General features: G+C 59.4%; 3 protein-coding genes across 13 annotated transcripts; 1 reads left to right on the top strand and 2 right to left on the bottom strand.

The window, feature by feature from the left end:
• The first annotated feature begins 525 nt into the window (after positions 1-525).
• KMT2B (lysine methyltransferase 2B) lies at positions 526-20,059 on the top strand. Its single transcript, XM_025421493.3, has 37 exons — positions 526-917; positions 2,029-2,101; positions 2,347-4,400; positions 4,646-4,759; positions 4,850-5,000; positions 5,289-5,568; positions 5,730-5,785; positions 6,034-6,312; positions 6,623-6,717; positions 6,993-7,091; positions 7,202-7,315; positions 7,451-7,597; positions 7,700-7,795; positions 8,262-8,379; positions 8,908-9,021; positions 9,213-9,397; positions 9,473-9,562; positions 9,653-9,757; positions 9,889-9,962; positions 10,547-10,662; positions 10,759-10,850; positions 10,933-11,070; positions 11,913-12,071; positions 12,261-12,381; positions 12,458-12,536; positions 12,638-12,798; positions 13,863-14,090; positions 14,172-15,468; positions 15,555-15,644; positions 15,722-15,831; positions 18,014-18,151; positions 18,233-18,307; positions 18,411-18,588; positions 18,834-18,941; positions 19,057-19,140; positions 19,261-19,390; positions 19,482-20,059. Exons 1-37 carry the CDS (start codon positions 555-557, stop codon positions 19,755-19,757), a joined length of 8,187 nt encoding a protein of 2,728 aa, XP_025277278.3. The 5' UTR covers positions 526-554; the 3' UTR covers positions 19,758-20,059.
• A 413-nt stretch (positions 20,060-20,472) lies between these two features.
• Positions 20,473-23,169, bottom strand: IGFLR1 (IGF like family receptor 1). Of its 3 annotated transcripts, XM_049110754.1 has the most exons (5): positions 23,054-23,169; positions 22,222-22,442; positions 21,627-21,811; positions 20,928-21,309; positions 20,473-20,857 (listed from the first exon to the last, which is right to left on the bottom strand). In XM_049110754.1, the coding sequence occupies exons 2-5, from the start codon at positions 22,376-22,378 to the stop codon at positions 20,520-20,522; spliced, it is 1,062 nt and encodes a 353-aa protein (XP_048966711.1). In that variant the 5' UTR covers positions 22,379-22,442; positions 23,054-23,169; the 3' UTR covers positions 20,473-20,519. The 3 variants fall into 3 exon arrangements, with proteins under 3 accessions (XP_048966711.1, XP_048966704.1, XP_048966708.1); XM_049110747.1 differs by lacking the exon at positions 23,054-23,169 and having other exon boundaries at positions 22,222-22,528; XM_049110751.1 differs by lacking the exon at positions 23,054-23,169 and having other exon boundaries at positions 20,473-20,845; positions 22,222-22,528.
• Positions 23,160-25,414, bottom strand: U2AF1L4 (U2 small nuclear RNA auxiliary factor 1 like 4). 9 transcript variants are annotated; one of them, XM_049110757.1, is made up of 8 exons: positions 25,315-25,414; positions 25,081-25,168; positions 24,634-24,700; positions 24,501-24,550; positions 24,326-24,424; positions 24,012-24,145; positions 23,806-23,930; positions 23,160-23,445 (listed from the first exon to the last, which is right to left on the bottom strand). In XM_049110757.1, the coding sequence occupies exons 1-8, from the start codon at positions 25,356-25,358 to the stop codon at positions 23,333-23,335; spliced, it is 720 nt and encodes a 239-aa protein (XP_048966714.1). In that variant the 5' UTR covers positions 25,359-25,414; the 3' UTR covers positions 23,160-23,332. The 9 variants fall into 9 exon arrangements, with proteins under 9 accessions (XP_048966714.1, XP_025277565.1, XP_048966721.1 ...); XM_025421780.3 differs by having other exon boundaries at positions 23,806-23,901; XM_049110764.1 differs by having other exon boundaries at positions 23,806-23,901; positions 24,024-24,145.
• Between the last annotated feature and the right edge of the window lie 16 nt (positions 25,415-25,430).

Raw genomic sequence — 25,430 nt, 5'->3', positions numbered from 1 at the left:
TTTGCCGCGGCCCCTTTCCCAGCCCACGCCTCCGGCAAGTCGCGAACTGCATTTCCCAGGGTCTCTGCGATTCCCAGGGTCCAAAGCCCACTGCACCCTGGGAGTAGTAGTTCACGCGTGTCCTCGTCTCGACAGGAGCAATGGGAGGAGTTTGGGGCGAAAACCACACCTCCCGGCAGCCCTGGAGATGGTTTTCTGGGTTCGGCTAGGACCCTATAGTCCCAGCTCTCGCGCGGCCCTAGCTCTCGGCGGAAGGAGCGAGGCGCCTGGACTACATTTCCCGGAGGTCTCTGCGCCTCACCCCTCTCGGGCCGCAACACGGGGTCTCTGCTCTTCAGGCGCGGTCTAAGGGTGACGGCCGACTGGCCTCGGACTCCCGCTCCCGTGGTGCCCCGCGCGTGACCGGCCCAGCCCCCGGCTCCCGCTGGCCCCGCGGCGGCGCTGGTTGCTGTCGTGAGCCGCAGCCGCCCCGCCCCACCTCTCCTCCCCTCCCCCCGGCCCTGCGCACGGGCCGCCCCTCCCCCCGCCTCCCCGGCCCCTCTCACGGTGCCAAGATGGCGGCGGCGGCGGGCGGCGGCAGTTGCCCCGGGCCTGGCTCCGCGCGGGGCCGCTTCCCGGGCCGGCCGCGGGGCTCCGGCGGGGGCGGGGGCCGCGGCGGACGGGGCAGCGGGGCCGAGAGAGTGCGGGTAGCTCTGCGGCGCGGCGGCGGCGCGGCGGGGCCGGGCGGAGCCGAGCCCGGGGAGGACACGGCCCTGCTCCGTTTGCTGGGGCTCCGCCGGGGCCTGCGCCGGCTCCGCCGCCTGTGGGCCGGCCCGCGCATTCAGCGGGGCCGGGGCCGGGGCCGGGGCCGGGGCTGGGGCCCGAGCCGGGGCTGCGTGCCCGAGGAAGAGAGCAGTGACGAGGAATCCGACGATGAGGTGAGGCAGTCGGCGGCGTCCCCGACGCCGGGCGGGGCGGAGGCCGGGGGCTTGCGAGGGTCTGGGTGGCCCCGAGGGGTGGCGTGGGGAAGCGAGGCTCTCGGGGCCCCTGCGGAGGGAAGGGGGCCCTGGAAATAGGCCTGGGGGGAGGTAGGCTGCACGGAACTGCCGGTGAAAAAGGCCTCTGAAAGTAGGGAAGCCCGGGCTGCAGCTGGTACTTGGGCCCGAGGCTCGTCCTGCAGAAGTGTCCTGGGCTGGTGATCTTGGTAGTTGGCAAAGCGGCGGCAGCCGGGGCCGAGCGAGAAGGCTGTGGGTACTGCATGCCCAACCAGTGGTGGTTGACAGCAGCAGCATGGCTTTAGCGGACCCAGACTGGGGCTCTCCGAGCTCTTACCTGCAGGCTGCTCCACCTGGCCTCATAATCTCTGACACATCACTGGTTTCACCAGTACCCCAATTTTTCTTCTTCAAGTGGAGAGATGGTAGCATAATGGAGGGCTTCCTCTTGGAGGCACAGGTTGAAGAAAAAATGGAATAAAGGCTGTGACCGGGAACTCTAGCAGGTCTGGGTTGAGCTCAGGATTTATCCCCAGCCTCTCAGAAGGAAGGTGTGGGTTGTATTACTTAGGACAGTTTGCAGTCCCTTGAGGGCTCAAGAGTGGAGCTTGTTACAGTAAATCGTTTGAAAACATGCACACACCCGACTTGAGTGCCCCTATTCCCATTTTCATTCAGGAGGAAACTACATCCTGAGATGTGTAAACACTAGTCCCACCTTTTTTGAGTTGGAGGATGAGAGAGTCTGAGGGTAGTTTCTACTGCCTGGCCTGGGAAGACCCAATTCTGTTCCCTTCGGAGCCAGCGAACCCTTGATGGCTGTGCTGGTGTAGCCCGGTACAGGGGACAAGGGTTCAAAATACCCGTGCCTCCACCCGTAGGAAGAGACTCTTTTCTACTCGTCTTATCTTGCAGTGTTAAGTTTTTTTCTAAATAGGTAGGAGTACGTTATGGGGGAAACTGGGGATATATCTCCATATCTGAGTCTCAGGTGGAATGAGGGCTTTGGCACTGACTGCTGTTTCTCCCCTCCACCCCTGGTCCCCTAAATCAGGAGTTTCAGGGTTTTCATTCAGATGAAGATGTGGCCCCCAGTTCCCTGCGCTCTGCGCTCCGATCCCAGCGAGGTGAGTGATGGGGAAACTCTACCTCTATAGCTTTACAGGAATGTTATTCTTGCTCTTAACGTCAGCTTTTCCCTGTTTAACTAGAGTCTCCATCAGTTACATAGTGTGTTCTGTGTTCAAAGCCCAAGCTAGGCTGGGCTGTGGGGGAAACAGACAAGTAAGACTTAGTCCTTGCTCTCCTGGAGTGCCTCCTTCAGTCTGCAGGGCTAGCTTGACCCATCTCCCCACACCTATTCTCCTTTTAGGTCGAGCCCCCCGAGGTCGGGGCCGCAAGCATAAGACGACCCCCATTCCGCCTCCTCGCCTAGCAGATGTCGCTCCTACCCCCCCAAAGACTCCTGCCCGGAAACGGGGTGAGGAGGGCACAGAACGGATGGTGCAGGCACTGACTGAACTTCTCCGGCGGGCCCAGGCACCCCCAGCCCCGCGGAGCCGGGCATGTGAGCCCTCCACTCCACGTCGGTCTCGGGGACGGCCCCCAGGACGGCCAGCAGGCCCCTGCAGGAAGAAGCAACAAGCAGTAGTGGTGGCAGAAGCAGCTGTGACAATCCCTAAACCTGAGCCCCCACCTCCTGTGGTTCCTGTAAGACACCGAACTGGCAGCTGGAAGTGCAAAGAGGGGCCTGGCCCAGGACCTGGGACCCCCAAGCGTGGAGGACAGTCTGGGCGAGGAGGCCGTGGAAGTAGAGGCCGAGGCCGAGGCGGGCTCCCTCTCGTGATTAAGTTTGTTTCAAAGGCCAAAAAAATGAAGATGGGACAGTTGTCCTTGGGACTTGAATCAGGTCAGGGTCAAGATCAACATGAGGAAAGCTGGCAGGATGCCCCCCAAGGAAGAGTTGGATCTGGACAGGGAGAGGGCCCCTGCTGGAGGAAGGAGCAAAAGCTGGAGGAGGAGGCAGAGAAAGAGACAAAAGAAAAAGACAAGGAAGAGAGAGAGGAGAAGGTAGAGACGGCTGGACCTGAAGAAGAGATGGTGCTCGCAGAGGAAAAGGAAGAGGCAAAGCCGCCAAACCCACCCTCGACTCCTCCAGCTCCTCCTCCCCCTCCCCCGTCTCCACCCCCTCCACCCCCTCCACCCCTCCCACCCCCCTCAACTTCTCCTTCATCCCCGCTTTGTCCTCCACCGCCCCCAGTGTCCCCTCTGCCCCCGCCATCGCCCCAACCACCTCCTGCCCCAGAGGAGCAGCAGGAAGAGTCCCCTCCTCCGGTGGTCCCAGCCGCGTGCTCCAGGAAGAGGGGTCGGCCTCCCTTGACACCCAGCCAGCGGGCAGAGCGAGAAGCTGCTCGGGCCATGCCAGAGGGTACCTCTCCTCCCACTCCAGCCCCTAGCACTACCACAGGAGGCCCTCTGGAAGACAGCCCCACTGTGGCCCCCAAAAGTACCACCTTCCTGAAGAATATCCGGCAGTTTATTATGCCTGTGGTGAGTGCCCGCTCCTCCCGAGTCATCAAGACACCCCGGAGGTTTATGGATGAAGACCCCCCCAAACCCCTAAAGGTAGAAGTCTCACCTACTCTGCGGCCTCCTGTTGCCACCTCCCCACTCGTCCCCCCTGAACCAGCACCAGCTCCCTCACCACCACGTGCCCCAAGTCCTCCATCTACCCCAGTCCCACTCCCTGAGAAAAGACGGTCCATTCTAAGGGAACCCACGTTTCGCTGGACCTCGCTGACCCGGGAACTGCCCCCTCCTCCCCCTGCCCCCCCGCCGGCCCCACCCCCACTTCCTGTCCCTGTCCCTCCATCCCGGAGGCCCCTGCTCCTTCGGGCACCTCAGTTTACCCCGAGCGAAGCCCACCTGAAGATCTATGAATCGGTGCTTACTACTCCTCTTGGGGCCCCTGAAGCCCCTGAGCCAGAGCCTCCTCCCGCCGATGACTCTCCAGCTGAGCCTGAGCCACGGGCAGTGGGTCGCACCAACCACCTCAGCCTGCCTCGATTTGCCCCTGTGGTCGCCACTCCCGTTAAGGCCGAGGTGCCCCTTCCTGGGGCTCCAGCTCTGAGCAATGGGCAGCAGTCTCAGGCTCAGCTACAGCAGCCCCTGCAGGCCTTGCCAACCCAACTGCCGCCTCAGGCGTTACCACCGCAGCAGCCACAGTTACAGCCACACTTACAACTGCAGCCGCAGCCACTACCACAGCAGCCGTCACCACTGGAAAAGGCCCGTATCGCAGCCTTGGGTTCCTTACCACTGTCCGGCGTGGAGGAGAAAATGTTTAGCCTCCTCAAGAGAGCCAAGGTGCAGCTGTTCAAGATCGATCAGCAGCAGCAGCAGCAGAAGGTGGCGTCTTTGATGCCGGTGAGCATGATGCTTTAGCCAGGTTCCCGCACCGGGTCATCCGGCTTCAATTCTCGCAGTTCTCTCCATTTTTGTTAACCTCCTGCCTCAGGCACCCTCTGGTGTCTCGGAACCCCAGAGCCAGCCCTTCTCTGTTTCTCAGCTTCCTGTGCTCCGGCCCTGGCTGTGGGCCTCCCCCGTGCTAGTCCCCCCGGCGCTCTCTTTCCTCACTTTCCAACTTCTGACCCTGTTTATTCCTCCACCAGCCGAGCCCTGGAGGGCAGATGGAGGAAGTCGTGGGGACTGTCAAGCAGATCTCAGATAGAGGTTCTGTGAGGTCTGAAGATGAATCGATGGAAACTAAGAGAGAGAGACCGTCGGTATGGAGTGGGAGGAGGACCCTCTGAAGTCTGGTTTCGGGAGCACAGGGGGCAGCTTCCCACATGTATTCCTGGTTTCTCCTCCCCTAGGGCCCCGAGTCCCCTGTGCAAGGCCCCCGTATCAAACACGTCTGTCGTCATGCTGCTGTGGCCCTAGGTCAGGCCCGGGCCATGGTGCCTGAAGACGTCCCCCGCCTCAGTGCTCTCCCTCTACGGGATCGGCAGGACCTCGCCACGGAGGGTAGGGGCGGGTGTGTTGTGGGAAGATTTGACAGCTGTGTCAAGTTTGAGGGCGAGCGGATGCACCAAGAGCCTAGGAGAGAGGGAGCTGAGTTGGGTGCTTGGGGCAGGTGGCAGGTGGGCTGGAGTGCTAGGTCTTAGAGCAGATCTGGGGGCACCTGGAACCTGAGCACTGTGGGAAAGGGGACCAGAGGGCCAGTTGAATGAGACGTAGGGGAGAGCAGGGAGGGACCTGAGGTAAAAGGCCTACTGGCCTTGTGGCTCCATCCCTTCCTCTCTGTTGTACTAGATACGTCATCAGCGTCTGAGACTGAGAGTGTCCCATCACGGTCTCGGCGGGGAAAGGTGGAGTCAGCAGGGCCTGGGGGAGACTCAGAGCCTGCAGGGTCTGGAGGGACCCTTGCCCATACACCCCGGCGCTCGCTGCCCTCCCATCATGGCAAGAAGATGCGGATGGCACGGTGTGGACACTGTCGGGGCTGCCTGCGTGTGCAGGACTGTGGGTCCTGTGTCAACTGCCTGGACAAGCCCAAGTTTGGGGGCCCCAACACCAAGAAGCAGTGCTGTGTGTGAGTAGCCAGGGCACAGCCTCTGTTCCTACCTGTGGTTGTCAGTCACCCAGGCCTCCTGCCCCGCCAGAGCAGTGGGATTGGCATCCTTGTGGAGAGCTTCCTCTCTTCCCCCAGACCACCAGTCCCCTACCCTGGTGACGTGCTGCTCCCCTCCCCAGATACCGGAAGTGCGACAAGATAGAGGCTCGGAAGATGGAACGGCTGGCTAAAAAAGGTAACGAGGTTTGAGGAGTATTTCTTTACACCAGCTTCTTTAGATCTGTGATGTGGAAGAAACCACGTTTTCTTTGCTGTCCTCCCCTTATCTCTGCAGTCTATTCCCTTTGTCGTCTTGCCATCGTGTGTGTTTGCATCTTTCCTATACTCGTGCTCTTCTGCCCCACTGCTTTTTGGCTTTTCTCCATCCCAATGTCCCATGTCCCTGGCTGAGCTCAGATTCTACTAAGTCCCCTGTTCCCACAGGCCGGACGATAGTGAAGACGCTGTTGCCCTGGGATTCCGATGAATCTCCTGAGGCCTCCCCTGGTCCTCCAGGCCCACGCCGGGGGGCGGGAGCTGGGGGGCCCCGGGAGGAGGTGGTGGCCCCCCCAGGGCCCGAGGAGCAGGACTCCCTCCTACTGCAGCGCAAGTCAGCCCGGCGCTGCGTCAAACAGCGACCCTCCTATGATATCTTCGAGGACTCGGATGATTCAGAGCCTGGGGGTCCCCCTGCTCCTCGGCGTCGGACCCCCCGAGAGAATGGTGCGAATTGCTTGTTGTTTCCCCTTTCAGTCCACCTTGTGTCGGGGGTGGGGGGGGGGTTTGGGGGGGTTTCCAGGCTAAGGGCAGCATCTGTGTGATGGGGAAAGTAGCTGAGTGCAGGGAAGCAGGTAGTTTGAGGTGGAGGGGGAAAACTGATGCGTAAGGTTTTCAGTAGCTGTTTGAGCCAGGTCTGAGAGTCATCCTTTGGGTTAAAGAAGACCATGGGGATCCAGGTAACGTTAGGGGGTTGCGGAGGAAAGGGAATGGGCAGGGAAGTGGGAGACCCTCACCACCTATGTGTGCTGCCTAGAGCTGCCATTGCCAGAACCTGAGGAGCAGAGCCGGCCCCGCAAACCCACCCTGCAGCCTGTGTTGCAGCTCAAGGCCCGAAGGCGCCTGGACAAGGTCAGTACGGCCCCACATCAAGAACCCTGAGCCCTGTGGAAGGCATGGCTCCTGCCCTTCAGGAGCTTCCTAGCAAGTCAGGGTAACAGGCTCACCTGAGTGCTGTGTTGTGTCCACACCAGAGGATAGGCCCTGAGGGGTAAGGCAGGCCTGTCCTTCTGGAAAGCAAAGTAGGATCTAGGCGAAAGACAGAGTTGGCTGGGGGAGAGGACAGTGTGGAGAGAAGTCTGCAGAGGGTGGGGCTGGCGGCCTTCTGACCACCACCATCCTCCTAGGATGCTCTGGCTCCTGGCCCCTTTGCTTCTTTTCCCAACGGCTGGACTGGAAAACAGAAGTCCCCTGATGGGGTGCACCGGGTCCGTGTGGATTTTAAGGTATAGCTTTGAGGGAAAGGGTCTCGACCGTGTTTAAAAGAAATTTGTGTCTGAGAAGCCTTTGGCTTGTGTTCCTGGCTGCTCTCTGATCCTGTGTTCTTATTCCTCAGGAGGATTGTGACCTGGAGAACGTGTGGTTGATGGGCGGCCTCAGCGTGCTCACGTCTGTGCCGGGAGGGCCACCGATGGTGTGCTTGCTGTGTGCCAGCAAAGGCCTGCATGAGGTGGGATCCCCAGCTCTGTCCACAGCCCCCTGCGCTCTGGTGGCCCTGGCGGCCTGAGCCTCCCCGGGGTGGGGTCTCGTCCCTGGGCCTCTCGGTCTCACGTTGAGCCCATTGTCCCCACCCCACCCCCGCCAGCTCGTGTTCTGCCAAGTGTGCTGCGACCCTTTCCACCCGTTCTGCCTGGAGGAGGCTGAGCGGCCCCTGCCCCAACATCACGACACCTGGTGCTGCCGTCGCTGCAAGTTCTGCCACGTGTGTGGGCGCAAAGGCCGGGGATCCAAGGTTTGGGCACGGGCACTGTGAAGGTGGGCGGAGGCCTGGAGCAGGGGGTACCCCTGTGCCAGCAGGCTCCACCGCTGATGTCTCCCTTCCGACTTCCGACAGCACCTCCTGGAGTGTGAGCGCTGCCGCCATGCGTATCACCCAGCCTGCCTCGGGCCCAGCTACCCGACCCGGGCCACACGCAAGCGCCGTCACTGGGTGAGGGATGAGGCCCACACCCCTTGCTTTGGGCTTCTCGTTAAGGCCGCTACCACCCCAGGCTTGGTCTAGGCCAGGGTTTCCATGCGGAGGGGAAGGTTGGAGGCCCCTGTGGGAGTCTTTCATGATAAATAGCATCTTCTCTTCCAAAATTTCACACGGACAAGACGGGTACAGAATTTATATGGAACAATTGCGGGGGTTCATGCATTCCATGGTCCTGGGCTCTGAATCTTCTGCCCCTGCCTGGCCTCCCCTCTTCTCTGTCTCCCTCTGCTGGTTTCCCCCACTTCATTCCTCTCCCTCCCCCCGTCCCTCCTTGCTTCTCTTGCACTCCTTTTCTCCTCTTACCCATCCTTCCTCCTCTGTCTCTTCTCTGCTCTCCACTCCTTTTGCCCATCTCCTTCCGCCGTACCCTCCCACACTGCACTAATCTGCTCTCCCTAACATTACCCTGTCCCTCTAGATCTGCTCAGCCTGTGTGCGCTGTAAGAGCTGTGGGGCGACTCCAGGCAAGAACTGGGACGTCGAGTGGTCCGGAGATTACAGCCTCTGCCCCAGGTGCACCCAGCTCTATGAGAAAGGTGGGGACCTGTCAGGGGACCTGGGCCCCGGGGGACACGGGGCAGCGGGCCAGGCTCCTAGACAGGCAGGACAGACGTGGTATTCTAGTGGCTTTGTGTCCTCTTGTAGCTGCAGGACCTTTCCTTCCGTTCACGGTAGTCTTCCACAGAAGCCTGTCCAGTACCTCACATAGAGGGACACAGTTCCTCTCGGGACAGCGGGAATCGAGAGCCTGGACCCCATCGTTGTAGTGGTCCCTGACATGCCTCCTGGAACCTCGAGTCTCCACTGATCACTTTGAAAACCTGGGGGCTTTCCCCATTTGTTCAGGCAGCATGTTAACAAGGTTCTTTGTGAGGCGTTGAGGCTGCAGGGCTAGAAGAGGCCTTATCCTCAGCCAGCGTTCTGAGAATGGTAGGGACCCAGGATGGGGCCTAGCAGGGGCAGCCCTCTCAGCAGCCAAGGGGTGGTGGCTCCTGATGGCACCTGCAAGGGCCAGGAAGTGGCCCCAGCCCCTCTGACTTGCCCTTTTCTTCCTGCTTCTGCAGGAAACTTCTGCCCAATCTGCACACGCTGCTATGAAGACAACGACTATGAAAGCAAGATGATGCAGTGCGCGCAGTGTGACCACTGGGTGCATGCCAAGTGCGAGGGGCTTTCAGGTGAGCAGAGTGCCTGGGCTGCCACCTAAGCCCGGGGGGGGGGTGTCCTTGCCCTACCCCGGCACAGACCCTCACAGGACAACTGTTCTAAATGTCCTTGGCAACTCCTGGGGGCTGCTGAGAGCCCTTATGTTCTTACGTTCTCACGTTCTCCCAAACCATTTTTTCTCATCCTGCCCTGGCTGTTGCAGATGAAGACTATGAGATCCTTTCTGGGCTGCCAGACTCAGTGCTGTATACCTGCGGACCGTGTGCAGGGGCCACGCACCCCCGCTGGCGAGAGGCCCTGAGTGGAGCCCTGCAGGGGGGCCTGCGCCAGGTGCTCCAGGGCCTGCTGAGCTCCAAGGTGGCAGGCCCACTGCTGCTGTGCACTCAGGTCTGGGGGCCTCAGGAGGCAGGACGGGGTGGGGCCAGGCCCAGCACCAGCCTGGCTGACTTTTCCTCTCTACAGTGTGGGCAGGCTGGAAAGCAGCTGCACTCAGGGCCCTGCGATCTGCAAGCCGTGAGTCGGCGCTTCGAGGAAGGCCACTACAAGTCTGTGGTGAGTGGGACACTGAGAGGAATACGTGGGTGCCAGGAGGAGCGGTTGTGAGTGGGGCGGGGGCTCTGATTCTTATAAGCCCCCTTACAGCACAGCTTTATGGAGGACATGGTGGGTATCTTGATGAGGCACTCAGAAGAAGGAGAAACCCCAGAGCGCCGGGCTGGAGGCCAGATGAAGGGGCTCCTACTGAAGGTGAGAACTTTGGGGGATGCATATAGGGTGGTTTGAATGGTAGTGGGGAGGAATGTGGGTCCTTCAGACCCTGCCTCGACCAACTTTCCTGGGGAAGCCAGTTCTTCTCATCCTGTTAACCCACTTCCCAGCTGCTAGAGTCTGCGTTCGGCTGGTTCGACGCCCACGACCCCAAGTACTGGCGACGGAGTACCCGGCTGCCAAAGTGAGCAAGGCTGGGTAACAGGAGGGGAACCAGGGAGTGAGGGCAAGAGCAAGGGCACCTGGGAATCCAGGGTCCAGATCCTGGGCTGAGAATAGACGAGAAATGGAGTTAGGGTCTGGAGGGTGGTGGACCAGGATGAGAGTCTTCAGTGGTTCTAGGCCAGCAAAGACTCAGATTGTGCAGTTAGCTCACTTTGTTTCTACTATGTGCAAGGTAGTGTTGGAAACAGCAGTGAGTAAGCCATGTTTGGGGGGTTGAGCAGACGCATTAGTGCCTGATGATCCAGACTGTCAGGGCGGTGATGGAAAAGTCCAGGGGGCTGTGGGAGTGCAGAGAAGGTGCTTAGGGCCTAAGGTTTCTCGGAGGAAATGACATCCAAGCCGAGATGTGAAAAAAGAGTATTCTAGGCATGTGAAACAGCATTTCGTGTGTCCTAGGTGGCATGAGTGGTCCTGGCTTTTTTGGGACATTGGGAGAAATGCCACATGGAGAAAGGACCAAGCATGTCATGGCATGTTTAGGCTAAGATTGTGGGTGGCCACCCTTGTTAGAACGTGTCACATGCTGACCCTGCCTGTCCACAGCGGAGTTCTTCCCAATGCCGTTTTGCCCCCATCCTTGGACCATGTCTATGCTCAGTGGAGGCAGCAGGAACCAGAGACCCTAGAATCAGGGCAGCCTCCAGGAGATCCCTCAGCAGGTACTGGGAAGTGGGGATGGGAAGCCAGGGCCCCCGAGTTGGTGGGGTAAGCTCTAGATCCTGATTCTGGGACTTCCTTTCCCACATCTCTTCCAGCTTTTCAGGGCAAGGATCCAGCTGCTTTCTCACACCTGGAGGACCCCCGTCAGTGTGCACTCTGCCTCAAATATGGGGATGCAGACTCTAAGGTGAGGGCTACCATGTGCAGCCCCAGGTTGTGGGTACTAGTCCCTGGGGTCTTCCCTCACACCATTTCTCCTCTGTCCCCAGGAGGCAGGACGGCTCCTATACATTGGGCAGAATGAGTGGACACATGTCAACTGTGCCATTTGGTCAGCTGAAGTATTTGAGGAAAATGATGGCTCCCTCAAAAATGTGCATGCTGCTGTGGCTCGAGGGAGGCAGATGGTGAGAGCCCGGGCCTAGAGAGGTGGGCAGCCCCAGGGTCTCGGGTAGGGCCCCCCTGCAGGGGAAACTGCTCTTGTTTCACAATTTCTACCCCACCATGTCCTTTCACTGCCAGTCCTGGGTACTGTTTTTGGTTGTCAGAGGACTCTGGTGCTGTAGTGATAGTGGCCCCCTCCCCCCCCCGCTACCCTCATATTTGGGCCTAAAGTCCGAGAGATTAACAGTTAGAAGATATTCTACTTATTGAACCTGTACTGGATGCTTTCTGTACAGTATGACACTTAGCTCCTGTTGTGTCCCCGTGAAGTGAGGTATGGCCAGGGTTAGAACCGCTCCTCACCAGTGTGGGACCTGGGTCTCAGGCTCAGGAAGTGAGACATGGGATGAAATGTACTGGGAGGTGGGGGTTTGCAAATGAATGAAATGATACAGGTATTACGCTAAAGTGATGTGAGAGGGGCACCTCTTGAAAGAGCCTGTGACTCCTGATATTGGGGTCATGAGTTCAAGCCCAACACGGAGAATTTAGAGGTTACTTAAATAAATAAATATTTCTTTTAAAAGCTGTGAGAAAGACGGTAAGCGCTGCTCAGTTCGCTGACAACGTTAGATGTTGTTTTTCCTCCCTGTTGAGACACTCTGCTTCTGAATACCTGAAATGTATGTGATGTGCACCTGGCCCTGGATGCAGCCAAGGCAGAGGATGTGTTTGATGAGCGCCTTTGCTCTGCTGGGCGCTGGGCTAGACGGGCCCAGGCAGAGTCTGAAGGACAGTGATGCTGAGCATCAGACCCTGGTCTCGGTCACTGGCTTCTCCCCTCAGCAGCCCCTTCCACCCGCAGCGCTGTGAACTCTGCCTGAAGCCTGGAGCCACAGTGGGCTGCTGCCTTTCCTCCTGCCTCAGCAACTTCCACTTCATGTGTGCCCGGGCCAGCTATTGCATCTTCCAGGACGACAAGAAAGTTTTCTGCCAGAAACACACAGACCTGCTGGATGGCAAGGTGAGCCAGGACCACGGGGAAGACAGCTCCCCACTGCGGCCCCCAGCCCTATCCCCAGCTGCCTCTCAGCGTCTCCTTTCCTTTTCTGAGTCCTTGAGCCAAGCGCCCAGCTGTCAGGTCCCCACTTCAGAGCCTCCCCTCACATTGCCCTCGCCAATCCGGCAACCCCCTTTGCCACCTACCTCCCAGGAGATTGTGACCCCGGACGGGTTTGATGTACTCCGCCGAGTCTATGTGGACTTTGAGGGTATCAACTTTAAGCGAAAGTTCTTGACGGGGCTCGAACCTGATGCCATCAATGTGCTCATTGGTAAGCCTTCTGCTCTCTGCCCTGATCTTCCTGACCCTCCCTGGCCCATCCTCCTGATCTCTTCTCCACATCATAGGCTCCATCCGAATTGACTCGTTGGGTACCCTGTCTGATCTCTCGGACTGCGAGGGACGGCTCTTCCCCATTGGCTACCAGTGAGCAGCCCAGGGTGCCTGGGTGGGGTTGAAGGACTCCAGGACTGGATCCCATCTCCCAAGTTGTCCTGACCCTCTTGACCCACACGTCCACCTGACAGGTGCTCCCGTCTGTACTGGAGCACAGTGGATGCTCGGCGGCGCTGCTGGTATCGGTGTCGCATTCTGGAGTATCGGCCATGGGGTCCGAGGGAAGAGCCAGTCCACCTAGAGGCAGCAGAGGAGAATCAGACCATTGTGCACAGCCCTGCCCCTTCCTCAGGTAAGGGCCTTGGAACTCCCTTATTTCCTTCCCTGAATGCTGCTATCCCCATATGGATGCCCACCAACCCAGTTTCTTTCTTTCCTAAAGAAACCCCAGGATGTTTACCATTTTTTCTTTTTGTCGTAATGGCAATAACTGATAACAGCTGTGCATCACATGTCGCGGACTGTCCTCAGCATTTCACAGGAAGTGATGGGAGAGCTACCTGTTTGTTGGGGGGTGGCAGCTTCTAGACAACAGCATGTGTACAGCCACCTGACATGGGCCTATGTGCTCCTGTAATGCTCCCCGCAGCCCTCTGAGGAAGGTACAAGCTCTGCTGTACTGCAAATCAGAAAGGGCTATTGCTCTCCACAGTGACACAGTAGTGGAATCAGGATTCAAACCACATTGGACCCCTCAGAGCCATGCCAGTGCTAGGGGGTGTAGCTGAGAGCTGGATGGCACACAGCAAACATTGGGGTTGGAGGCTGGTAAAAGGAGAGGTTGTGGGCTGAACAGGAGGAGGAAGAGATTCGGAGTGTGTTTTCAGGGAAGGGGTTTGTGCCAGGTTGGAGCATGGCATGCAGTGGGGAGGGGTGGAGAGTGCAGCCATCCTGGCTGGACATGGGAGAGTGTTAGGAGGTGGCAGAGATTTGTTCTCACAGATTGGGTGGAGCCAGGTAATGGGGAGCCAGCTTGGGGCAGATGTGTTTGATGTGGCAGGGATGCGCAGCACAGGTGAGAAAGTTGTAGGACTGGCTCTACTGGAGAGAGGGCAGTGCCCCTTGTGGCAGGTGGGGCCTGAGTCAGAACAGTAGACAGCCAGGAACAGGGGAGGTAGCAGAGATGGGTGAGGAGGGGTTACAAAGGGCCCCTGATCCAGGCGTGCATGGACATCGTGAAGAATCCACAGAGGGGTGTGGAACCTGGGTGATGACTGGGAACCAGTGCGTATTGTGACCGGATCGTTGGGCAGGGGCCGAGAAAGCTCAGTTGGCTCAAAAGAAGAGAGGGTGTGTGTGGAGAGGCTTTGACAAAGAGCCTCTGCCATTCCTGATGCCCCCCTCCTGCCTCATTAGAGCCCCCAGATCATGCGGACCCCCCACCAGATACAGATGCCCTCATCCCTGGAGCTCCTGAGCACCACTCACCCGTTCAGAACCCAGACCCGCCACTTCGGCCGGATCCAAGCAGTGCCCCTCCTCCAGCCCCCCGCTCCTTCTCGGGGGCTCGAATCAAAGTGCCCAACTACTCACCATCCCGGAGGCCCTTGGGGGGTGTCTCCTTTGGACCCCTGCCCTCCCCTGGTGAGTACCTGGGAGTGTCGGGGAGAGGGGTGGGTGGGTGAGGCAGGAGCTTGTGGCTGACGCTGACCCTTCCCCCCACAGGAAGTCCATCTTCTCTGACCCACCACATCCCCACAGTGGGAGACCTGGACTTCCCAGCTCCCCCAAGACGGTCCCGTCGTCCCAGCCCCCTCGCCCCAAGGCTGCCAGCATCACGGCGGGCCTCTCCCCCTCTCAGAAGCTCCCCACAGCTCAGGGTGCCCCCTCCTACCTCAGTTGTCAGAGCCCTCACGCCTACCTCAGGGGAGCCGGCTCCCCCTGGCCCAACCCCGTCTCCCCCACCACCCCCTGAAGACCTGGGCCCAGACTTTGAGGACATGGAGGTGGTGTCAGGACTGAGCGCTGCTGACCTGGACTTTGCGGCCAGCCTGCTGGGGACTGAGCCCTTCCAGGAAGAGATTGTGGCTGCAGGGGCAGTGGGGAGCAGCCATGGGGGTCCGGGGGACAGCTCAGAGGAGGAGGCCAGTCCGACCCCTCGCTATGTCCACTTCCCTGTGACGGTGGTGTCGGGCCCAGCTCTGGCCCCTGGTGCCCTCCCTGGAGCCCCCCGCATCGAACAGCTGGATGGAGTGGATGATGGCACAGACAGTGAGGCAGAGGCAGTCCAGCAGCCTCGGGGCCAGGAGACTCCTCCTTCAGGGCCAGGAGTGGGCCGGGCTGGGGTCCTTGGGGCTGCAGGGGACAGAACCCGACCTCCTGAGGACTTGCCATCAGAAATTGTGGATTTTGTGCTGAAGAACCTAGGAGGGCCCGGGGAGGGAGGTGCTGGGCCGAGAGAGGAGCCGCTCCCTCCAGCACCTTCCCTGGCCAATGGCAGCCAGCCTCCCCAGGGCCTGCCTCCTAGCCCAGCTGACCCAACTCGGACGTTTGCCTGGCTCCCTGGGGCCCCAGGGGTCCGGGTATTGAGCCTGGGCCCTGCCCCCGAGCCCCCCAAACCTGCCACATCCAAAATCATCCTTGTCAACAAGCTGGGGCAAGTGTTTGTGAAGATGGCTGGGGAGGGTGAACCCGTCTCACCCCCAGTGAAGCAGCCACCTCTGCCCCCTCCCATCCCCCCCACAGCCCCTGCTTCCTGGACTCTGCCCCCGGGACCGCTGCTGGGTGTGTTGCCAGTGGTAGGGGTGGTCCGCCCCACCCCGCCACCACCCCCTCCTCCACTGACACTGGTGTTGAGCAGTGGGCCCCCCAGCCCGCCCCATCAGGCCATCCGTGTCAAGAGGGTGTCCACCTTCTCTGGCCGTTCCCCACCAGCGCCTCCCCCAAACAAGACCCCCCGGCTGGAAGAAGATGGAGAGTCCTTGGAGGATGCTCCCCAGGGTCCAGGGCTTAGTGGCAGCGGGTGAGTGAATATGCCGAGTCTGCGGAGGAGGGTGAGAGAGGTGGGCAGGAGAAGGCAGCTCAGCCTTCTTGGGGTTCCTTCCCCAGGTTTAGCCGAGTGAGGATGAAAACGCCCACAGTGCGTGGAGTTCTTGACTTGGATGAGCCTGGGGACCCCACTGGGGAGGAAAGCCCGAGGTGAGTAGCCAGTGCCCTTGCCCTGGAGGCTCTGGGACCTCCATCCCTTTCGCTTTCTGACAGGTCTCTCCTCACAGGCCCCTTCAGGACCGGTCCCCTCTGCTGCCACTCCCAGAAGGTGGTCCTCCCCGGGCCCCTGATGGTCCCTCTGACCTGCTGCTTGAGTCCCAGTGGCACCATTACTCAGGTAGGGACTGACCTTTCACTCTCACTGCCTCCTTCCTTGTGTTTGCCTCAGCTGGGTAACGGGTACAGAATCCGTCCACACCACAGAACAGACCTTGTGCACCCACTTGGCTATAAGGCTGAGGCTAGGTATTCGGTATCAGAGAGAGGGCCTCAGAGTTCGTGGCCCATGGCAGAGACAGAGATGACCTTTCTGCTCTCCAGGAGAGGCCCTTTGAAAGTACCTTTGCAGCATGCCCAAGAGCCCTGGGGGATTGGCTTCAGAGTCTGGTCTGCTAGGATCAGGGGGTGAGGTCCCTAGTAAAGCTGAGCAGTGTGTGAGCTGTCAGAATTAGGGGATTTAGAGCTGTGCAACTAGACAAGAGCACCTGGGGGTCAGCCAGTGAGGATGGAGCTCACCTGGTAGGACCCAGAGGGGCAGGAGCAGTAGGAAGGAGACAAAAGGAGAGTGGTGCCCCAGAGGACGCCAAGTATGTGGTATCTAGGATTGGTGTCTTGGTTGGGAAGGATGTTGAGTCAGGGTCCAGAATTGAAGACCGTGGTTGATGAGAAAGCCGAAACAAGACCCAGGCATCTTGCCAGCAAGCTTGGCCAAGGGTCTGAGGAGAGGCTGGGCAGCAGCCTAGAGGCGTTTGTGTGTGAGGGCTGAGACAGCAGAGCCACGGAGGAGGCTGATCACAGGGGGCTTGTGGATGGAAGCAGCAGTGGGAGGAGGCATGGCAGTTGGATTTGAGTAGGAGACCACTGAGTGCACGTGCAGGAGAGGTGAGGCCAGCACGCTTGCAGAGCCATCAGGACATGGGATGCGAGCAAACAGTGGATTGGGCTGACGGCATCAGTGAAGCGGAGAGGGCAGTGCTCTGTTGGTTATAGAGGGCCGTGGGAGAGGGGGTAGGCTAGAGCCACACAAGCTGGTAAATGAGCAGCCTGAGGCTCCGAATTTCTCCTGACCCCAGTCCTGTCCAGATGTGTGGATTATCTCATTACATAGCACTGAGCTACTGAGCGTGGAAGCGGAGCGAGGTACACAGGAGACCACTCACCTGAAAGACTGCGTTTGGGGGTCCGAGGTGGCGTGAGGCTATAGCAGTGACCATGACGGACAGGTCCCCCCACCTTAGGGATCACGCCACCTTTTGGTAGAGGAAACACATATACGTTAGCAAGTGTACTGCAGCTGAGAACGAGCGTCGTGAGAAAGAAGGCAATGAGAGCACCCGGGTGAGGCTCCTGTAGCCAGCCTGTCGGGTTCAGGGAACAGAATGGAGGTGAGGATGGGGTTAAGGGCAAAAACGAGGTGGACGAAGTTGTCTGAGGTGCACCCAGGGGCACTGAGGCCTGGAGAGGATGTCACAGAGGTCACAGGGTCACAGAGCAAAATCAGGTTTGGAGCCTTGCCTAGGGCCAGGAGCGCATGTAATCAGGCTGGCCCAGAGGAGTGGTGTGGGGAGCAAGTGTGGCCACATGGGTCCTGCCTCTCTCCTAAAGCGTGCTCCACTCACACTTGGGTTCCTCCCACCCTCCCCTCCAGACAGGACACTCAGTCCTCGGTCCACACCCTGCTTGAGGGAGCCGCAGCGTCTGTGCTAATATCTCCCTCCTTGTAGCACTTCCTTCTCTGGTCTCCAAAACTCCGCCCCTCTCCTCACCTTTCTGGTCGGTCATGCCTAGTCATTACCCCAGCCTGTCACTTTGGCGTGTCCCAGGGCCCTGGCCCTCACTTCTCTGTCTGCACTTACTCTCAGGTATGGTCCTCTGTTTCACGGCTCTAAGTCCCGGCTCTAAAAATGTGTAATATGTACAGAGATGTACTGCATATAAAAAAAATACACGTACAAAATATACTTTTGGTATTTTTAATTTTCTGTGAGAGGAGAATGAAGGGTAGGTGGCATTTTTGGTAAGCTGGGTTGGAGTGAGCCCTAAGTGTGTCCTGCAGAGCCAGGGCACTCCAGGCCTCTGTGGAAACGCTCATCTTTCCAAAGACTCTTACGGAAAAGGGACTGCAGGCTCTTTAGAAAAAAATATTCATCCTTTAGGGCTCACTGGGCAGTTAGAGCAGGAGAGCCCTCAGACCAAGTATCTGCTTGTACAGGGAGAGAGGGAGGGTGGTGGGGGAACTGGAGACTTTGGAGTCCAGGAGGGGTGAACCTCACCTACTCTGACCTGCTGCTTGGGACCAGGTGAGGCTTCAAGCTCTGAGGAAGAGCCTCCATCCCCAGAGGACAAAGAGAACCAGGCCCCGAAACGGGCTGGCCCGCATCTGCGCTTTGAGATCAGCAGTGAGGATGGGTTCAGCGTGGAGGCAGAGAGCTTGGAGGGTGAGTCGGGAGTGGTGGTGACGGAGGGAAGGTGTCCAGTGGAGCCCCATGCTGACCGTGCTGGTCCTGCTTTCTCTTCAGGGGCATGGAGAACTCTGATCGAGAAGGTGCAAGAGGCCCGAGGGCATGCCCGGCTCCGGCATCTCTCCTTCAGTGGTGAGTGGAGAGGCCACAGGGATGCTGAGAGCTGGGATGAGCCCCACAGGATGAGCTGAGCATCTGACATGACTTGTGTGTCCTCACCTTTGACTGTCCCCAGGGATGAGTGGGGCAAGGCTCCTGGGCATCCACCACGACGCCGTCATCTTCCTGGCAGAGCAGCTGCCCGGGGCCCAGCGCTGCCAGCACTATAAATTCCGCTACCACCAGCAGGGAGAGGGCCAGGAGGAACCCCCTCTGAACCCCCACGGGGCAGCCCGTGCCGAGGTCTATCTCCGGTGAGAGGTCCGGGGTGCCCTGTGTGGGAGTTCTCAGGCGTGGGAGTTAGGTCTGCAGAGATGGGAAGAATTCCCCTCGAGGTCCCATCAGAAGATGAGCTCCATCCAGTCCCCATTTGCTGGGTCTCCGGTGGCAGCAGGATTTCTTTTTTGCCCGCAGCAGGCCCAAGGCAAAGGATAGGTGGGTGGCATCTCTTTGAAGGAATGGCTGTTATCCTCCCTTCTTCCCTCCCTCCCTGCTGCAGGAAGTGCACCTTCGACATGTTCAACTTCCTGGCCTCCCAGCATCGGGTGCTCCCTGAGGGAGCCACCTGTGACGAGGAAGAGGATGAGGTGCAGCTCAGGTCAACCAGGTATGGAGGGCAGGCCAGAGTGTTGGGGGTGTCCTGGTAGGGTCCTAAAGAGGGTGACCAGGGGCAAGAGAGGTCATTCCTGGGTACCAGCCTGTGACACTGCTGACCCCACCAGACGTGCCACCAGCCTGGAGCTGCCCATGGCCATGCGCTTTCGCCACCTCAAGAAGACATCCAAAGAGGCTGTGGGTGTCTACAGGTTAGTGGGGTTGGGGGGAGGATGCCCCTTGGGTGGATGGACAGGTGCCCTGGTGTGGGGCTGCCTTGGTTCTGTCCCCCTGCCCCCGCTGAGCTTCCCGTTGCCCATCCTCCCCTGCAGATCTGCCATCCACGGGCGGGGCCTGTTCTGTAAGCGAAACATCGATGCTGGCGAGATGGTCATTGAGTATTCTGGTATTGTCATTCGCTCTGTGCTGACTGACAAGCGGGAGAAGTTCTACGATGGGAAGGTGGGCTCCCCGGGGCCACGGGAATGAGGTGGGTGAAGCGGCACTAGCGCATGGGAACAGAGCGTCTGACGGCCCCTCCCCACCCCCGTAGGGTATTGGGTGCTACATGTTCCGTATGGATGACTTTGACGTGGTGGATGCCACGATGCATGGCAACGCTGCCCGCTTCATCAACCACTCGTGTGAGCCCAACTGCTTCTCTCGGGTCATCCACGTGGAGGGCCAGAAGCACATTGTCATCTTTGCCCTGCGCCGCATCCTGCGTGGTGAGGAGCTCACCTATGACTACAAATTCCCCATTGAGGATGCCAGCAACAAGCTGCCCTGCAACTGTGGCGCCAAGCGCTGCCGTCGGTTCCTTAACTGAAGCCGTGGCTGCCCACCACATCCCCTGCTGCCATCTTGCCCCTAGTCTGGGGGCTCCCTAGTCCCTCCCAGAGCATCTCACCCCCACCCTCCTGTTCAGGGTGGATGTGGGCATGCAGGTGGCAAAGGCCCTGCCTCCACCCCTCCAGCCCACCCAGCAATCGCCTCCTTCCTGCCCTGGGGGCCCAGGATGTAGATACTGTACAAAGGTTTCTAAATCCCTTCTTTTCTATGCACTTTTTTATTTAAGAGGGTGGGTTCCCAGGTGGGAGCCCCCCATAATAAAGTCTGTCAATGTTTGGAGAGGTGGTCTTCCCGTTTGTATGGTGCTGGGGGAAGGTAGGCGCTCCCATTTCTCCATACCAGTCCTGAGCCAGGAAAGCCTGTCAGCCTCAACAGAGGGGTGCAAGGCCATCGTTCAGAATTAAGGGTAAATTGTGGGGGTCTGCTAAAGCTTCAGAGCAAGAAATGTTCTATATGTTTCCGGTTACAACTCATCTAGTTCCCCGTGGATGAGCTCTTCCAGGGGAGGCAGGGCCATTTCTCAGAGAGGTTGCTCAGAGGCCCCTGGGGCCAGCTCTCAGGGGCACCTCAGGCCATATCTGTCTGGTCTTGTGTGTACGGTGGAAAGGGAGGTAGACTCCTTTTAGGTCTTGGCCCGATTAGGGCTTTATTTCAAAAGTGCACCTTAATGAGGCCCAGAAATGGCAGGCACCTACTTCATAGGAAGCTTTATTGAGGACTAGGCTGGGCAGGCCCCAGATCAGCCAAGTTTGGACAGCACCTGCAGCGCATCTGCCCGCCCTAGCTGGGCCAGGTGCGTGCCAAGCTGGCCCAGGGAGGCTGAGGGCTCCCTTGCCACCACCATCTCGATCAAGGCCCGCAGTGGCGAGCGACTCGGCCGCAGCGAGTAGACGAAGGTGGACCAGGCAGCGGGCACTCCGTATCTCGCCGCCAGGTGTCTAGTGGTGCCGCAGGCCATGCCCCCACCAGGCCCGGGTTCAGGATCCAGCAGCACTATCAGCTCCTCTAGCACCTCCAGCTCATCCAGGAGGCGAGACAGGGGCTGTGAGGCCAGATTCGGCAGCTCTGGGAGACAAACTGTGGAGGGGTGAGGGGGAGGAAGGGCAGTCTTCCAGTCCACTCCCTCCCTGGCACGTCCCCGACTAACCTCTGCCCAGGAGGGGAACCAGAGCCACCTCCTTCCAGGAGTCCCCTGCCTCTGGTGCCTCCAGGGGGCCTGGAGAGGATGAGTGCAAGAAGGTATGGATGTTGGTGTCGCCACAAACCAAGCCAGGACAGGGATGGAGGACTTTTGCCTGACGGCGGCACTGCTGGGCGAGCAGGAGGATCGCCGCAGAGGTGACCAGCAGCACCAGCACGGAGAGAACCAGCACCACCGCCTGGGCAGAGGTCTGCAGGGCCTGCCGGGTGACGTTGTGCTCCGACGTCCAGGAGAGACTGGAAATCGCTGATGGGCTGGGCTCCTGGGAACTGAAGACCTCGGGTTTCCAGGACTTCAGGGGGCACGGCTCCTTGGGAGGGACGGGCCTCTGCAAACAGGTCGGAGTAAAGCGGGAGACCTGCCCCCCTCCTGAACTCGGCCTGAACCTCCCATCCCTCAGTGGGACCAAATCCCCGCCTGACGCAGCTACCCTCCCCACCGGCCCACACACATCTCAACACAGGTAAGTCTCCTGATCCTGTTGGACCCCCACCCCCCTCTCTCCAGTGGGGCTACACCCCCTCCCTCCATCCAGCCCCTGCCCACCTCATCCCAAACCACGCCCTCCTGCTCCCACCCCGCCTCCTGCAAGCCACACCCCCGCCCAGCCCCCCCTGCCCCCACCGCCCCCCAGCAGACCAGCACCTCTTTGCAGCGCCACTGGGTTCCGCTCCGGCTCCCCGCGGGGGCGGGGGCCGTGGCTCCGCCGCCACAAGGCCTACATAGCTCCGCACTGTCGGGGTTGCACTGCCCAAAAGGACACTCTTTGTAGGGGTGCGACACGTGATCGCCAGCGTTATTGAGCCCGCAGTTTTCTGAAAACTCGTAGTCTGGTGGGAAACAGGGTCTCACGTGTGGCCGCCCAGCCCCTCCTCTCCTGCACTAGCGACGCCCTTTCCCCTTTGTCCTATCCCAGCAGGCCCCACCCCCGGCACTCTACTAACCCAACCTATCAGCGACGTGCTCGCCCTCCCCCGCCCGAGCCCCGCCAGTCTCGAGACCCTCTCTCCGCAGCCCCCCCCCGCCCCCGCTTTATCCACGCAGCCCACCCTCTGAACACTGCGGGGATCCTAAGGTAACCCACACTACCCCTCCCAGCACCAGCTCAAGCCCCACACCGTCTCATCTCGCTGCCCTTACCCCGAAGCAAGCCTCACAGGCAGTAATCCTGCTTTCAGCCCTTCCCCGGCTCCTTACCACCCCACCCCAACATACGCACGCCCCCGTCCCTGCTCCTCACCCGGGCAGGGGGGCGGCCCGAAGCGCTGCAAGCAGCTGCCGCAGCACCGGTTATCAGGGTTCCAGTATTCGAGGCCCCCGCAGTGCTGGGAGGCCTCCGGAGGTGCCGCCTGGGCCAGGAGCGGCGCGGCAGTCAGGAGGAGGCACAGGGGCCCCATCCGGGCGGGGTCTGCAGCCTGGGGGGCCGCGACCGCAGGACTTCCGGCCACAGCGCCTGTCACACTTTCCAGGAAAGCCGGCAGAAGGAAGCAGTGATGTCGGGGCACGGGATCCCCCAGGCCCCTTTGAAGATGGGTGTCTACCCCCATCCCCTACTCTAGCTCCTGGACCATTATCGGAAGGGCCACCAAGGCCTCAAGATGGCTAGAATGAGGAGTCTGGAGCCACAGTAAGTGGATTCATATCCCCTCTCTGCCATCTTCCTTACCTCTTTTCACATCCCTAAAATGGGATAACAATACCTGTCTCAGAGTCTTATTGTGAAAAATTAAAATCGTTACCTGAAGTACTTAGAATAGCACCTGGCATGTAGTAAGCTTAAGCATTAGGTATTTCCCTCTCCCATTTCAGGGCAGCTGGCATGGAGGACCCGGCCCATACCCTCTGGAGACTCCCACTCAACTCCCGGTGATCTTACCTTAGCTCCCTAACCCCAGTCTCCTCCCGGCTGGGAATCCTCCCACCTGACACAGCCAGGCCCTTCTCAACTGCCCTTCGAGAAGCCTCAGGGAGATGTTTTGTGCTGAAGTTCCCAGCACAAAGGCGTCTCCACCCCAACCAGTCCAATGGAGGGGTTTCTAAAGCCCTGGGCCCTGAGCCTGTTGCTCTCCCACCTGTTGCTGGAACAACTTCGGCTGGCGTTGTGGTTAGAGCCCAGCCCGCTTCCCCTTTTCGTCAGAAGATGTGGGGGTGGAAGGAAACTCCAGCCCACAGCTAGGCTCAAGCTAAAAGGTTCTAAACCCTCAATAGAGAACTTTATTAGGGAAGGGGTGGTAAGAGAAGATCCCTGTGTTGAACAGATTACATCTTGGAGCCCCGGAGTCTGGGGAAGACGGCGCTGGCGAGGTAAGGGAGCTTTCAGGAGGGGTCCTGGCCAGGAACACTGATGCCTGTCAGGAGTGGGTCAAGGGAGCCAGGGTCTCAGAAGCGACCATGCCGGTGGTCTGGGGAACGTCGTCGGTTTCTTTCTCGGGGACGGTGGCCGGTATGAGACCTCGGGGGTGACCTGGGGACAGGATGGAGAGATGAGGACTAGAGCTGTAAGGAGCACTGCACTATTCCCCCAGCCTGCCTCTATGCTCTGGGATGGGGCAAGTAACCAGAGTTCCTGAGTGGTATCGGGACAGGTGCTCAGAGACTGATCTCCACTGGGGATGCAGACTGGTCTTCGGTTTGGGGCTTTGGAGTTCCAGCTAGTTTAGGGGTTGAGACTCGGGCACTGGTCTTGGGATGGTGCTTAGAGCCAGTCTTAGGATATCTTAGGGTACAAAAGAGAGATGCTGTTCCTGGGGCGTAGGATCAGGTCCATCTCATGATATAAGGGCCTTAGGGTATGCGATGTCTTGACAGGCTGGTCCTGAGGTACCTGCGTCTGGGTCCCCGCCCATACAGCTGACGTCGGAGGTTCCGGGAGATGGGCCGCAGGTGCATGAAGTTGCAGAAACCACCGCGGGTACATTCCCTGGGTAGAGGGTAGATGGATGGGGGAGGCTGCTGCCGGTGAGAGCACCCCAACACACAGGAGTCTGGGGCTCCAGGTGCCGATTCCACCCTGGTACTCATCACCCATACCCCATCTCATACTGCCGGCAGCACGACTCCCGGAAGTCAGTGACAGGAGACAGCTCAGCGTGCACAGCCTGCCCATTGAACCAGCGGTTATTGAGTTCGGCCACTGCCCGCTCTGCATCCTCCTCTCGCCGAAACTGAGGGGAAAGTCCATCAGGTTCACCAATCAAACTCAGAAGTATTTGGGAAAGGATTAGTTAGCAGCTCTGGGGCTGGGCTGGATTTAGTGATGGCCCGCAAGCTGTGAGGCTTCAGTGGTGGCCTTTAAGCACTGAAATGCCTCCACTTCTAGGCTCTAACATGGGGACAGCAGGCACCTTGACATAGACATTGCCCACGAGGTGGTCCCCCAGGTTGTCGCACACATTCATCTCTTCAATCTCCCCATACTTCTCCTGCAGCTCCGTGAACACCTCCTGCGGAAGACCAGGAGGAACTCAGCTGAGCTCCTGGTTCCACAGGGAACTCAACCCATCCTTTGCCAACCCTCACCTCGAAGAAGTTATCATAGTGTTCCTGCACCTCCACGTCGCTCACGTGACCTGGAGGAGGGCGCAGGGTGAAATCAGGGGGTGACCTGCTGGGGGCTGTCCGCCCTGTCCCCCAAGCCCAGTCCCTCACTCACAGTGCGATCCGTCTGCGGTTTGGGCGGTGTTCTGTGGATTCCGGTACAGGTTGAGCAGCACTATGGTCTGAACAGAATTTAAAGGGGGCGGGGCCTGAGCTCATGCAAAGGGGTGAGGTAGGAAGGTTAGGGGTGAGACCTGGCAAGAGAGAAGAAGCCTGAGCACCTCGAGTGCATCAGCGATGCCTGCCCCTAAGGAAAGCAGAAGGGGAGAAACCTAACAGTCACGGACAGCCCAGCGGTGTAGTTTGTACGTACGGGGGCGTGGCCACGGTCCTGCGAGAAGGGCCAGAAGGAGGGGGAGGAACCTGCAGAGGCCCGACAAGAAAAAAGCCGGTGGTGGGGTGGGCCTTAGCAATCCGGAAAAGGCGGGACCTCGTGATGATGGACAACGGGAGGGGAATGGCCGGGAGGCGTTAACCCTCAAGGCTCCGTCGCGGGTCTCACCTGGCTGAAAGTCGGCTTGTTGTGAAGCCGGGAGCACCGGTCCCCGTGCCGGCAGGCCCCGATCTTAAAGTAAAAAGAGCAGTTAACCCTGGAAGAGGTGCAAAGACAAAGGTGAACCGAGGGCCGGGGAGGCCGGACACCCCAGAAACACCGCCCAGAGCCTCCCAGCCACCAGGGAACCCAAGGTCCCGGTCCCGGCCCCCGCAAGGGGCCACTCCCTGCGCCCCTTCTCACTTGTCCTTCTCAGTCCCGAATATCGAAGCTAAATATTCAGCCATTTTTACCCGAACCCTCCAACTCTGTCTGCCCTTACGTCACTTCCGTTGCTTCAGAGCGTTGGGAAGTGTAGT

Source organism: Canis lupus, chromosome 1 (genome assembly GCF_003254725.2).
Source record: "Canis lupus dingo isolate Sandy chromosome 1, ASM325472v2, whole genome shotgun sequence".
Taxonomy (NCBI): Eukaryota; Metazoa; Chordata; class Mammalia; order Carnivora; family Canidae; genus Canis; species Canis lupus.
The sequence above is the reverse complement of the archived record's forward strand: the minus strand, read 5'-3'. Positions and strand labels throughout refer to the sequence as shown.